The sequence below is a fragment of the Etheostoma cragini genome, chromosome 14 (genome assembly GCF_013103735.1).
Source record: "Etheostoma cragini isolate CJK2018 chromosome 14, CSU_Ecrag_1.0, whole genome shotgun sequence".
NCBI classification, from domain to species: Eukaryota; Metazoa; Chordata; class Actinopteri; order Perciformes; family Percidae; genus Etheostoma; species Etheostoma cragini.
In genome coordinates, this window is record NC_048420.1 from 5,822,127 (window position 1) to 5,833,961 (window position 11,835).

Sequence of the window (11,835 nt, forward strand, 5' to 3'; positions counted from 1 at the left end):
ACTATATAATAATTAACACTATGAGGTAGCCTTTAAAACCTCAACTCTCACGTCAAGGAACACATTAAACTGTCTGTAACGGAACAATGACTCACCTTTTCGCCCTGTAAGCCTTCTTTGTGAAACTGAAATTAAAAGAAAAGAGGAATAAATAGTCAAATTATGCTTGTTTTTCAGTTAGTCAAATCTTAGACGGATTCATTGTGATTGCTTGGACTAATTATTGTGAAGAAATGAGGCCATGGGCAACAGTACAACTGGCAACAATTCTCGTGATGGTGTCGTGATTGGTTGGACTTTAAGGTTCTGTGGTATTTCTTAATCTTAATGTAGATTTCCTTTTGTGGTCTTTTGTTGTGCTGTGTGTCTGATTGTGTTACATGAATGCCTTTGCTGCACCACAAACTGCCCCTGGGGGATGATATCAATAAAATTCATGGTCTTCGTTGCTAAACTAGCCAGTAATATTTTATCCTTTTGGTTTATTTTTGGTACTCACCACATCCCCAGGTAATCCGGGAAGGCCTCTCTCCCCCTGTGACGTAGTTCACACAACAAAGGAGAAAACCCCTTCATTAGAATCAAGAGACTTTCAGGGTGAAGCACCTAGGGCAACATGCTAATGACACGGCAACAACTATACTTTAGAAAATGACACGTGTGTACTTATCGTAGGCCCAAAGGAAAGTGAAACTTGTGGGTAAAAGTACCATGGGAATATATTGTGCTTATGGGTGTGGTAAAAGCATGTGTGCACCACTTGAAGACTCATCAAAGTCAGTAATTACAGACAGACAAATGAACTCTGCATTTTCTTTTCTCAGACAAACGAGTGGGCTGACTTTGATGGTACAGAGGAGACTGAGGAATGTCTGGAGAGGGCAGACAGTAACTTGGAAACTAAGATATAATGATACCTCTTTGAAATGATATCAGCTGAATAACATTATGCTTACGGCAATATCCTCTTTCTCAAGTGAACAAGGTGTTTGCATGTAGCACCAGACGGGGGGGTGGACATACCTTGATGCCTTTAATTCCGCCCGGCCCGGGTGCACCAACCAGTCCTCTCAAACCCTAATCAATATTAGACAAAAGCTTCATTGATACAAAGGTGACTCATTCCGTCTGTCACATCCTACTGCAGGTGGCCTGTTTGTAACTGCGGGATCCTTAACAGAGGATCAGGACTTACATCTTTCCCTGGAACACCGGGTTTGCCAGGGAATCCATCCAAACCTGCCACGCCCTGAAATGGAAAAAAAGTGTTGAGGAAAGCATGTTTAAGGTGTTTCTACATTTAATGTTGAATTCAATAAAATATTTGAGTAAAAAAAAAATTCTTTTGTCTCCACTGACAATAAAAAAGTTGTCAATAAATGTCTATTAACAGTCACAAAAGCATTTATATTTGCTAATCTAAACACCAAATTTAGCCGGAGAGTTTTTGGCTCAGGAAGTGATGCGTGTTTCAGTTTGTTTGCAACAGTACAGTATTTGCATAGCTAGCATGTGCAGTGGTAGCTACCATTGATGGCTGCACAGGTAAAGACAACAAACTTAAATGTCATTATCGAATATCAAAGGGACCAGACGCATTCAGTTCTGAACCAAACAGAAAAGTTTTTGACAAGACTAAGGCTAAGCTACTAAACAGATAAGCCATTCTCCTTAAAGTGCTCATATTATGCTCATTTTCAGGTTCATAATAATATTTAGAGGTTATATCTAAAGAGCTTTTCGGGGTTTTAATTTTCAAGAAACACCATATTTTTGTCATACTGCACATTGCTGCAGCTCCTCTTTTCCCCCTGTGTGTTGAGCTACAGTTGAGCTCACTGTTGTAGCTACAGAGTGCCATTCCATCTTTTTTGGGAGTTGAACATGCACAGTACCTAGATAAGGACTACTAGCCAATCAGAAGCAGAGTATGAGGGTGTGCCATGCTAGCAGCTAGGCAAGCATTATAACACGTGTTACAAAGTGGCGCATGTTCGTCAAGGAAGTAAAGGCTGGACTCCAACAGAGCTGTTTGGAGCAGTTGGTGAACAGTGTTTTCTGTTGGAGATGGTAAGTCCCTTTGGGGGGGACTTTGAGCTTTTTCACTATGTTAATCTAGAACGTGGACAGAAAAGATATAATACACCATGAAGAATAGGGGAAAAGCCAAAAAGCATAATATATATGATCCCAGAGAGCGATGCTTTCAGCTAAATACTAATATAAGCATGTCCAATCTGTGCTGGAAGCGTTATTATGGATCCCACGTCCCAGGGGACAGGACCTGAACAAATGGGGTAATGTTACCCTGTGTAAGCATGGAATCCGGGCCCATAGTAATGAACGCTAAGTAGAAATGCTATTGAAGGGTGGGCCTTGCCTCAAAGTTGCATGGGTTCCATAATAACGCATACTGGAAACCAATGTGCATGTGCAACAATGCTGTCAGATTATTGGTCACTATCTTAGTTGAGCATGTGAGCATGCTTACATTTGGAACCTTGGGTTCTGTCTGACTTTAAACCAAGCTGCCTACTGTAAACCACATATTCCCTTCATCACTTTACTGAGGCAAGTACTTTTCCAGTTTTCACCAAAAGGAAATTGCTTACTGACTGATTGTCTGACAGACAGCCCTAAACCTGACATCAGCATTTTTGAATGGCCCTTCAGCATGCCTAGAACCTGCTGCAGATCTCCAAGACATAAGGCAAAGTAATCAGTCTTCTGATTCCGTGTTTACTGCTTTCTGCAAACCCGTTGTTCAAGTCGTGTAAATTTAAATTTGAGTTGACGTCTCAGCATGATACAGAAGTGATTGTAAGTAGCAGTTGCTCTTAGATCATTCTATTCTATCTATCTGTTACTCATAGTATCAGGGAAGTCATGATCACAAAAACATCTTGACAAATTGACTTCAGATGGAAACTATTGTGATGCTGGCAGATAACCTTTCACTGATTTATTAGCTGAACCGTCTGAGTCTGAAATGCAGTCTAACATCACTTTGTTGGCAAAAGAAGAAAGGTTTTAGCAGGTAGGAGGAAACATTAGACATCAACAAAGCTTGAGAAGGACTGAATGAGCTGCATAGCCAAACTCCACTACAGGATCCCCGACAGGAAGTGTGGAGAGTGATTCAAGGAAGCCACATCTGTTTACACGATTACGCCCCTCACTTCTCAGTTCCTCTGAGAAGAATGGCCTCTCTCAGTTAAGTTAACCCAGTTTTCAGGACTTGCAGTATGAACCCTGTTCTGCACAGGTTCACTCAAACATACACGGTTCAAATGGTTCAAAAAGGAAAACATGGCCAGGAAAAGTAAATGTGAAACCCTGTTTTCCCTCAGCGACTTCTACTCTGTCCAAGTGCTCTTGAGCAACATGCTGAACCCCTCTCAGCTACAGAAGATGTGATCTGTTTACATCACATAAGTCAAATTCTATTTCTTATATCAAAGAACTGGTGCAGTATTACTTACTGTGGCTCCCGGAGATCCTTTCTCGCCTTTTATACCTGATTCCCCCTACAAAAACCACAGCAACATCATTAATGTTATAATTTCCAAATCTTATATTACAGTTTATCAACATCAGATCTTAAAAGGAAATTTTTTTAAACCCTTTTGCCATGCATTTGTGCCTAATTGGCTAATGTGAACTGTGAAGTTGGTCCAGTATTGAGCTGCACCCTGTAACCGGCAGCCACTAACATAATGTACAGTATGTGATGTATTCATGTAATCCTATGAAAAATGCGCACTAAAAGTGCTTGTTTTTGCCACTAGCTAAGATTGGTTGTAAGATTGGAGTGACTACTTTATAGTTAGATGGGGAATTCAATTCAATGCAATTTTATTTATAGTATCCAATCATAACAAGAGTTATCCCGGCACAATTTACAGATAGAGAAGGTCTAGACCACACTTTATAATTTATAACGTCCCAACAATTCTAGTAGTTCCCCCAAGAGCAAGCTACTAGTGCAGTCAACTAGTGCGACTGTGGCGAGGAAAAACTCCCTTTTAGGAAGAAACCTTGGGCAGACCCAGACTCCTAGTAGGCGGTTTCTGACGGTGCTGGTTGGGGTTGTGATGCACAGTGGCAATAACAATCCCAATAAAGATAATGGAACAGTAACTACAAAATGGTAGTAGTAGTAGTTCATGTCATAGTAGGGCGCTGGAGGGCGTTACAGTATGTAGCTTGGTACACCAGGGCATAGCTGGGCGTGGCAGTGAAGTCTCGTTTTGAAATGTTGGAGAAAGACATGGAACAATGTGATTTTATAGTATATAACCTGAGTAGAGAGAGAAGAGTCCCAGAGATTTAGTTGTTTTGGAGTAGAGACAGCGTAGATTTGTTTTCCAGAATTTTTATTAAAGGCTCTGACCCACCAACCCGATGGCCGAACGTAGGCAGAAACGGCAGTGCGACTGATTGACTGAACACACCAATGCGACGCCAACTTCTGCACGTGTGCAAGACATAATAACAGCAGGTGGCGCTAATCTGTATTGTTGCCCAAAAACTGAAAACCGGAAATGACGGAAGATCTCTCTAGACCTTGTAAACACAGAGCAAGCTGTCGTCAGACAATGTTTTCAGAGAGTGTTGACAGTAGTCAAGAAGGATCATTGTTGTCATTATTTGCTAAACGGAAGAAAATACGATGGCTCGTTAAAGAAAGATGCCGGCATTGTCAGCTCCGGTTTTCTCGTGCACTGATTCACTAGTCAAGGGCTAGCACTCCACCAATCAGATTGGTCATAGAGTCCAACTGCCCACCGGCCAATTCAACAAGTGAAATTGGCCAAAATGGATGCAGACTGCTCTTCCGACTGACAACGGCCCGGAACACACCAGGCTGCCTCAAGTAACTTTGCCTTGACTGTCCTACGGCAGATAGCATGGTTGGTGTGTCAGAGCCTTAAGACATATTGAGCTAAACTTTGCGCAACTTTCATAGACATTACCTGTGGATACCAACAGGTTTACGTTTATGTGCTACAGCTACCGATGGATCCTAACAGTCCTGTACACACACTGCACCTTGTAGACCATCACTGACTGTTAACAGTGACCAGTTTGACTGGCGCCGGCTCCTGCCAGCCAAAGGTGAGAAACAGTCCTGTACCAAAGCACATTTTCCTAAAGAAAAATGCTGTTCCAAGGGTGGAGACCTGCAGACAGAGCAGGGGTAAGCTATTGTTACTAGCTAAAGTTACTGTGGTGACCTGGCCTCAGTATGTTATAACTGAAAGGATGGCAGGTTAAATGTAAACTCACTCATACACTTATAACAACACCCCAAGTCTGTCAGTGGCAAAACAAAACAGCACTTTTAGTGGACATACAGTACTTTGACGTTGTCCGATTCCGATTTGTGATGCCAGTTACATTATTCTTGTTCAACACTGGACCAATTTGAAAGTTTTTTGTCAACATTTGTCACAAATACCAAAATTCCCTTGATTACCTGGGCAAATGCACTCGGATTATACTCACAGTAACACCTTTTGGTCCGGGCGTGCCAGGAGTGCCTTCATCCCCTTGAATTCCCTATATGATATAGATTGAACAACATTTTATCAGTGCAGTATATTGACCTGAGACCTGTGTTACTCAGTAATTTACTGCAGGCCAGCTGGGGGACTGCTGAGTCAGAGGTGAACCAATGTAAGAAAACTGACCAACTAAAGAACCCCAAAAAAGAAACAGCAGTTGGCAGTGGTAAAAGTCCCCCACCCCCATGGGAGAACCTTAAACTTTGACCTCTAAACTCACTTTTATTCTTTTCAACTTGAACAACAAAATGTGGCTTATGATATTCATTGGCAAGCTATCATTCTTTTTATCACTGCTCTTGTTTTATTGAGATATGAGAAAATGGTTTCCCAATTTAAATGATGAATTGGGAAAAGCTATCGGCTCGACTGATATTTGAAGCCATAACTTTCAGTTGTTTACACAGCGCAGTCCTAATCAGAACACTTATGTGCCGTGGTAAACAATTGGCTCAATGGGCTTCAATAGGCCACTTCATGAAAGACAATTTTGAAATGTCACAGAGAAAACGCACAGGTGTGAATAACAAAATTAACAATAGCTCACTGTCACACTGCCGCGGCTCACAGGGACACTTTAATAGAAGTTAATCAAATTGATAGCACCTGTGCTGCTGTAAACTGGGCCTGTTATACTGTTAGATGAAGTAGGTCAGCTCTCTTCCATGTTCACTGCTTAATCTAAAAGATTTACTATTGCCATTATTATATTTTAAACCATTTTGGAGCAGAAAAACAACTAAAAACACCACAAGAAAAGACAGCCTGGCATGGTTTTGTCTAATAGGCTCCAGTTGTAATGGCTAACAAGGGAGCAAGCAATCGCTAGCTAACACAGTATTAACCACAGACAGGATAAGAAATGAACAATGTTACGCCGTTGTTTTCAACGGAGACCAGTGAAGTCTATTAGCATATTTCTGGTGATAGCTGAGTGTTACTACGCAGCCTCCAACTGAGCTTCAGGACGTAGATGTGACGTGAGCAAACCTGTCTGAAAGTTGTAAGTCTTCTGGTAGCTGTGCAAGAGAAATCTCAATCATTCCCAATCAGCAGAGACAGAGAGGTAGGAATATGTAAGTTAGCCTATTTTTACAAAGATTTCTTCTACGGAGTTGTAACGTGAGATACAAGGTAATTGAGCCTTATACATTGTTGTGTTTCTTAAGATGTGAACAATGGACATGTAAAGGTTTTTTTTAAACATTTTTTAACATTTATTTGCTGTCAAAGTGTCGTCCAAATGAATGGCAGTCAATGGAATGCTAATGGCATGCTCCCTCCCAAGCTCCAGTAAGTGGTTCTGAGTCTGGCTGATGATGCTAGGTAGCATTACAATGGTGCCATAGGAGCTAAGCTTTTACGCTTTGTTGGTTTTAACCAACTTTGTTACAGTCACAGTCATTGGTCCAACCTGAGCCAGTGCTCCCTGCCTTCCACCCCTGCCTGTCTCTTTCACCAGCTGATGTTTAATCCAAGGGAAAGTCAACCAAACTGTCACATTTTTCACAGGAAATGGATAACAGGCTGAGTGGTAACACTCCAGAAAAAGATATATTTGTCCCCAACTTGCCGGCCCCCCGCATCCACATTATTATAAGCCAAATGCATGTGCGCGGGCTCGTAAAAGGTATAAAACAAAATACGGGAAGGACACGCGCACAAACCTTTTGTCCAGCTAGACCTGGCAGTCCTGGATTACCAGCCCGCCCCGCTTCACCCTATATACAATAAAAGATACAGATGAAAACATAGACATTTGCATAAATGCTGCAAAACTCTGACTGAGTTTGCCAAAAAACGTTTTTTTTTCATTAGTCTTACTTTGTCTCCTTTGTCTCCAGATAAGCCATCAATACCTGGCACACCACCAAGTCCCTGTCAGAAGATCGGAAACACATCATAAACACCAGGATCTGAATTTTCACTATAAGATTCAACTTATTAATGAAACCCTCCACATGTCCAGGTTCAGAAGTGCCACACCTTCTCTCCTTTTGGTCCAGGAGCACCTGTCAACCCTATACTGCCTGAATCCCCCTGTAGACAGAAGGCAAGTTATTTACTTTGACTTTTCTGTAATACATATGCATGCAAGATGGCCGGTAATGCAGGCGACGATGGCGTGCTGTCACATTATCAACCTGGTAGTGTCAAAGAACATGGTTTAGTGAGGGTTGGAGGATTAATGTAGAGAAAATGTCAAGTGGGGAATGAATAGACCGGATTAACCGAACAGTCATACAGACATTTGGACAAAAGACGGGCGTTAATATTCCACAGAACGCAAAGAGTTACATAAGTCAACATACACAAACAAAGAGTTACAAAAGTCAAAATACACAAACACACATAGAAACTTTTGAGTAAATGCTTGCGAGCCAGAAAATGCTAACAGCAGTCATCTGCTTCACCAAGACCCACTATGGTCTGGTCGCACATCCAACCAATGTCTCAAGGAACAATGGTTTTCCCACTTGTCTTTCTTCACAGTGTTGCACTTTTGGTTTGTACACTGATGTCACACGCTGTGCCAAGCAATCCCCTTAAGAAATCGAAAGCTGGACTGAGTGAAAAGTAATGGCAATGGTAAATTACATGGTACCATGAGGCCTTGCCGACCGCAAGACTTCACAAACCACTTTACAAGTCACAGAAGGTGGACCTTTAATTACTGTAGGAACTTGTATCATTTTAACGCACGTCATTTCTTTCATAGCAGAGATTGGGAGGGAAGCCCCCGCTCGGCTGCAAATCTATAACTAAGAAGATGTTGTCTATATCAACACAGAATTGCCTGTCCCCATCGCCTAAAGTTGCAATTAGAAGCAATAAAAGCCTGATGAATTCAGTCCTCACACACACACACACAGACACAAACACACACACACGCCTCAATAACCGAGCCATTTTTTACCACAGCTTGGGGTGGGTTTACGTCATGTTTTTTTTTTTGCATCGGCTTTAGAAAAGTTTACAACGACAAATTGCACCCTTTGCTCGGAGAAAGTGAAGACAGATGCTCATGCAACAAGTTGGAAATAGAAAAAGCAACAGGGATGCCCTGCATTAAAGTTGTTTTCAGATGTAATGAAGTTTTTATCGAGCCAGCATGGTTTCCAGCAGAAAGAACTACAAGATGAAAATTCACTCATAGTGAAATGAGTCCTGCTGTCTGTCTGACTGTTAATGACATTCAAATAAAATGAAAAATCTCCCTACTGTTTTTTTTTTAACATTGTATGTATACTTGTTTTATCCAGACGAATGACACATGCATTCTCCAAACTATCAAAACCAAGGTAAAATAACACACGTGAGAGGACCTTGTCTTCCAGACCACTTGTGGCCATTTTTAACCGTCCCTCTATGGACAGCTTGAATCATCCACGCTGAGGATTTTGCTTCAAGGAATAAATTACACTGTGAGCGTCCCAGCTGGCACTGCCAGGCAGCACAGAGGCTGTGATTTGGACAGACTGGGTGGGCGTCTGCATGGGCCTGCCCTCTCTGCTACACATCCTCTGTGGTAACCTGTCCCTCTAATTCTGAATATAACAGCTGTCTTTAGCATTTTCCTAGCCACTCCCTGACAGAAACGTAAGTTTCTACTAAAATACATGCTAAAATAGAATGTAAAAGAAACACGTAAAATGAGAGTTAGGTAAAAAATGCTCATGCAAATAAATATGCACAGAGACAAAAGGTGAACATGATGCTCATGCAGCATCAGGAAGAACAGGCGTGCTTACCTTCTCCCCTCTGTCACCTTTGACAGAATTTACATTGCCCTGCAAATAATTCATCGACAAGGATCAATTATTATCGAGGCAGGAAAATAAAAGCAGAGATAATAGCGGCAAGCCAATGCAATCTGAAATACATGAATTATGTATGATATCCACCGAAACTCAGCACTGAACATGATGTGTTGAAACATAATTATTTAGCTATTTTTCTCTCCATTAAATGAAACCTGCTCTTTTTACTGTGCACACGTTAAGGTTTTCATACAGTTTCTCCTTTTTCTCCTCTGATTCCAGGCGATCCGATGGCGCCCTTAAGGCCAGTGTCACCCTAAAAAAAAACGCATGTTCACACAATAAAAAAGCTAGTAGAACAAAGCTGTGGAACATAATGAAACTGTTGTCTTTTCACACACAAACTTAAACTTAAGTACGTTAGATGACCTTTTCACCCCTAGGGCCTGCAACACCAGGCGGACCAGTATCTCCCTGTGAGAAATGGAAAGAAAGACGTCTTTCGAAAGCAATTTAAGAATAAGGAGTCCCACTCATTTGTGGAATAATACATAGGGACATAATCTGATAAAACCCAGTGGCTTTACCTTATCTCCTGCAGGGCAGGAACAGTTCACTTCAGGGACTCTCTGCTGCTCCATAGCAGTAGGTGTCGGGGTGGGGATCTCCACAGGGGGGGCCTCCGTCACCACTTTCTTAGGGCACTGAAATTATATGATTCATGATTTATTTATTATACGTAATGGTCAAAGCCAAAGGGGGCGTGAAGGAGTATCTGATGAGCATTGAGCCACTCTGGCTTGACAATAAATGGCTTTCAGGCGACGTCACTCAACATAGCGGCCAAGGCTAAATATGTCTTTAAGCTGTGTAAATATCTAATGTCGGCAGAAGAAAATATTAACAATTTATACAAATATGACTTTTGATCCATCCACACAAGGTTCACACACTTTCAAACAAGTCCCCTCCCATTAAGGAGACAGGAAGTGTGTACCGTTTCAAAGCATTGGCGCAGCTTGTAATGCACCATCTTTAGTTATAGTGAAACTTTTGAGTTAAAACAGTTATTATATAAATGAACTGATATTCTTGCCAAGAGTGAGATGAGAAGATCAATACTCTCATCGGCCTCATGTCTATGCCCCAAGAAGGACGCTTAACTTAGCCTTTATCTTAGTAATTAGCTTGGCTTAACATAAAGACTGGCTTCAGGGAAAAAGTAGTAATCAGTTGCTTAACAAAATGAGCCTGTTGGTTAGCTACAGTAGGTAACAAAGTTCATGTCAACCTAGCTTTGTCATTAAGCTAAAAAAAGCTTTTAAATTAGAAACTAGCTTGGGATAAAGAGAAGGTAGCTTCCTGCGTAGAAGTAACCTGCAGTTAGAAACAAATCGCCTTTGTGACCCTGCATCCAATACTCACAGGACCATTGGGTATGTCACAACAGGTTTCCAGCTCTGCGTGCTTGGAATCGCAGTAAATCATCATCCTCTGGAGGTCAAACTGCACGGACACGGACAGAAAATTAATGAACATATCAACCTCCAGACAATAACATTTGCTTTCACTCATCACAACATCTCTACAGTAGAGGGTAATGGGGAATTTAAAATCTCTCATAATGCTTTGTGTTAAACTACCACATATGCGGGGCAAAGACTCACATCGATGGGAACACTGTCGTAAAGCCTCTTCCCAATCACTGTCTTCCCCTGGATATCGATGTCCTCCCTGTCTCCAATGGGCAGAGTCTGAATGTGTTTGCAGTCCAGGTACAGAGACACAGACTTGGCCTCCACGCTGAGGGCAATCTTGTGCCAATTGCGATCAAACAGGTTGTCAACTTCCGGGTTCTTGAACACAGCTCGGACGGCGTCTTTTGTCAGGCCAACGGCATTGTACTCCACCCCCTTGTTCTCACCGTCCAAGCGGATGGACACCTGGCAAGTCGGAGGGGGGACAACATTAACAATAGGAGCGGGAAAAAACAGGCAGTCAAGTTCAGTGGTGGAATGTGACTAAGTTCAGTTACTCAAGTACTGTACTGAAGTACATTTTTGAGCTACTTTTACTTCGTCAAACAAATACATTATGATGATTATATGTATTATTATAGCATACAATAAGACTTTATTGATAACAAGGTTGGAAATTCACATGCTTCTCAATGTAATGTAACAAATAATAGTAAAATAAATTAAAAATATATAAAATGCACACATTAATTCATCAATGATTAGTTAAAGTATATAAAAGTTATTTTAATACACTGTGGCAGGGCTGTAGTACTTGAGTCCGGACTCGAGTACACCTTTTTGAAGTCTTTCACTTGTCTTCGTCCTGTGCCTTGTTGGACTTGGAATTGTCTCAGACTCTTGGCTATTGAAAACAGGTCAAGTTCAAGTTGTCCCTAGCTGCTGATTTGGGATCAGTTGTACACAACGTTGCCTAAATTCTAGGGATGAGCGAGTACAGCATTATCTGTATCTGTATCTGTATCTGTT

The 11,835-nt window shown here is 41.5% G+C and overlaps 1 protein-coding gene across 3 annotated transcripts in view; it reads right to left on the reverse strand.

Moving 5' to 3' along the window:
• col22a1 (collagen, type XXII, alpha 1) overlaps positions 1-11,835 on the reverse strand; it is a 100,102-nt gene that overhangs the window by 66,605 nt on the left and 21,662 nt on the right. The window contains exons 7-21 of one of the 3 annotated variants that reach the window (XM_034891401.1): positions 10,996-11,271; positions 10,754-10,834; positions 9,916-10,032; positions 9,758-9,802; positions 9,582-9,644; positions 9,320-9,358; positions 7,554-7,607; positions 7,392-7,445; positions 7,235-7,288; positions 5,509-5,562; positions 3,483-3,527; positions 1,196-1,249; positions 1,024-1,077; positions 500-535; positions 96-125 (exon numbers count right to left, since the gene is read on the reverse strand). In XM_034891401.1, the coding sequence (XP_034747292.1) occupies positions 96-125; positions 500-535; positions 1,024-1,077; positions 1,196-1,249; positions 3,483-3,527; positions 5,509-5,562; positions 7,235-7,288; positions 7,392-7,445; positions 7,554-7,607; positions 9,320-9,358; positions 9,582-9,644; positions 9,758-9,802; positions 9,916-10,032; positions 10,754-10,834; positions 10,996-11,271 (1,056 nt within the window). The remainder of the gene's footprint in view (positions 1-95; positions 126-499; positions 536-1,023; positions 1,078-1,195; positions 1,250-3,482; positions 3,528-5,508; positions 5,563-7,234; positions 7,289-7,391; positions 7,446-7,553; positions 7,608-9,319; positions 9,359-9,581; positions 9,645-9,757; positions 9,803-9,915; positions 10,033-10,753; positions 10,835-10,995; positions 11,272-11,835) is intronic. The other 2 variants (XM_034891402.1, XM_034891403.1) reach the window with 2 other exon arrangements.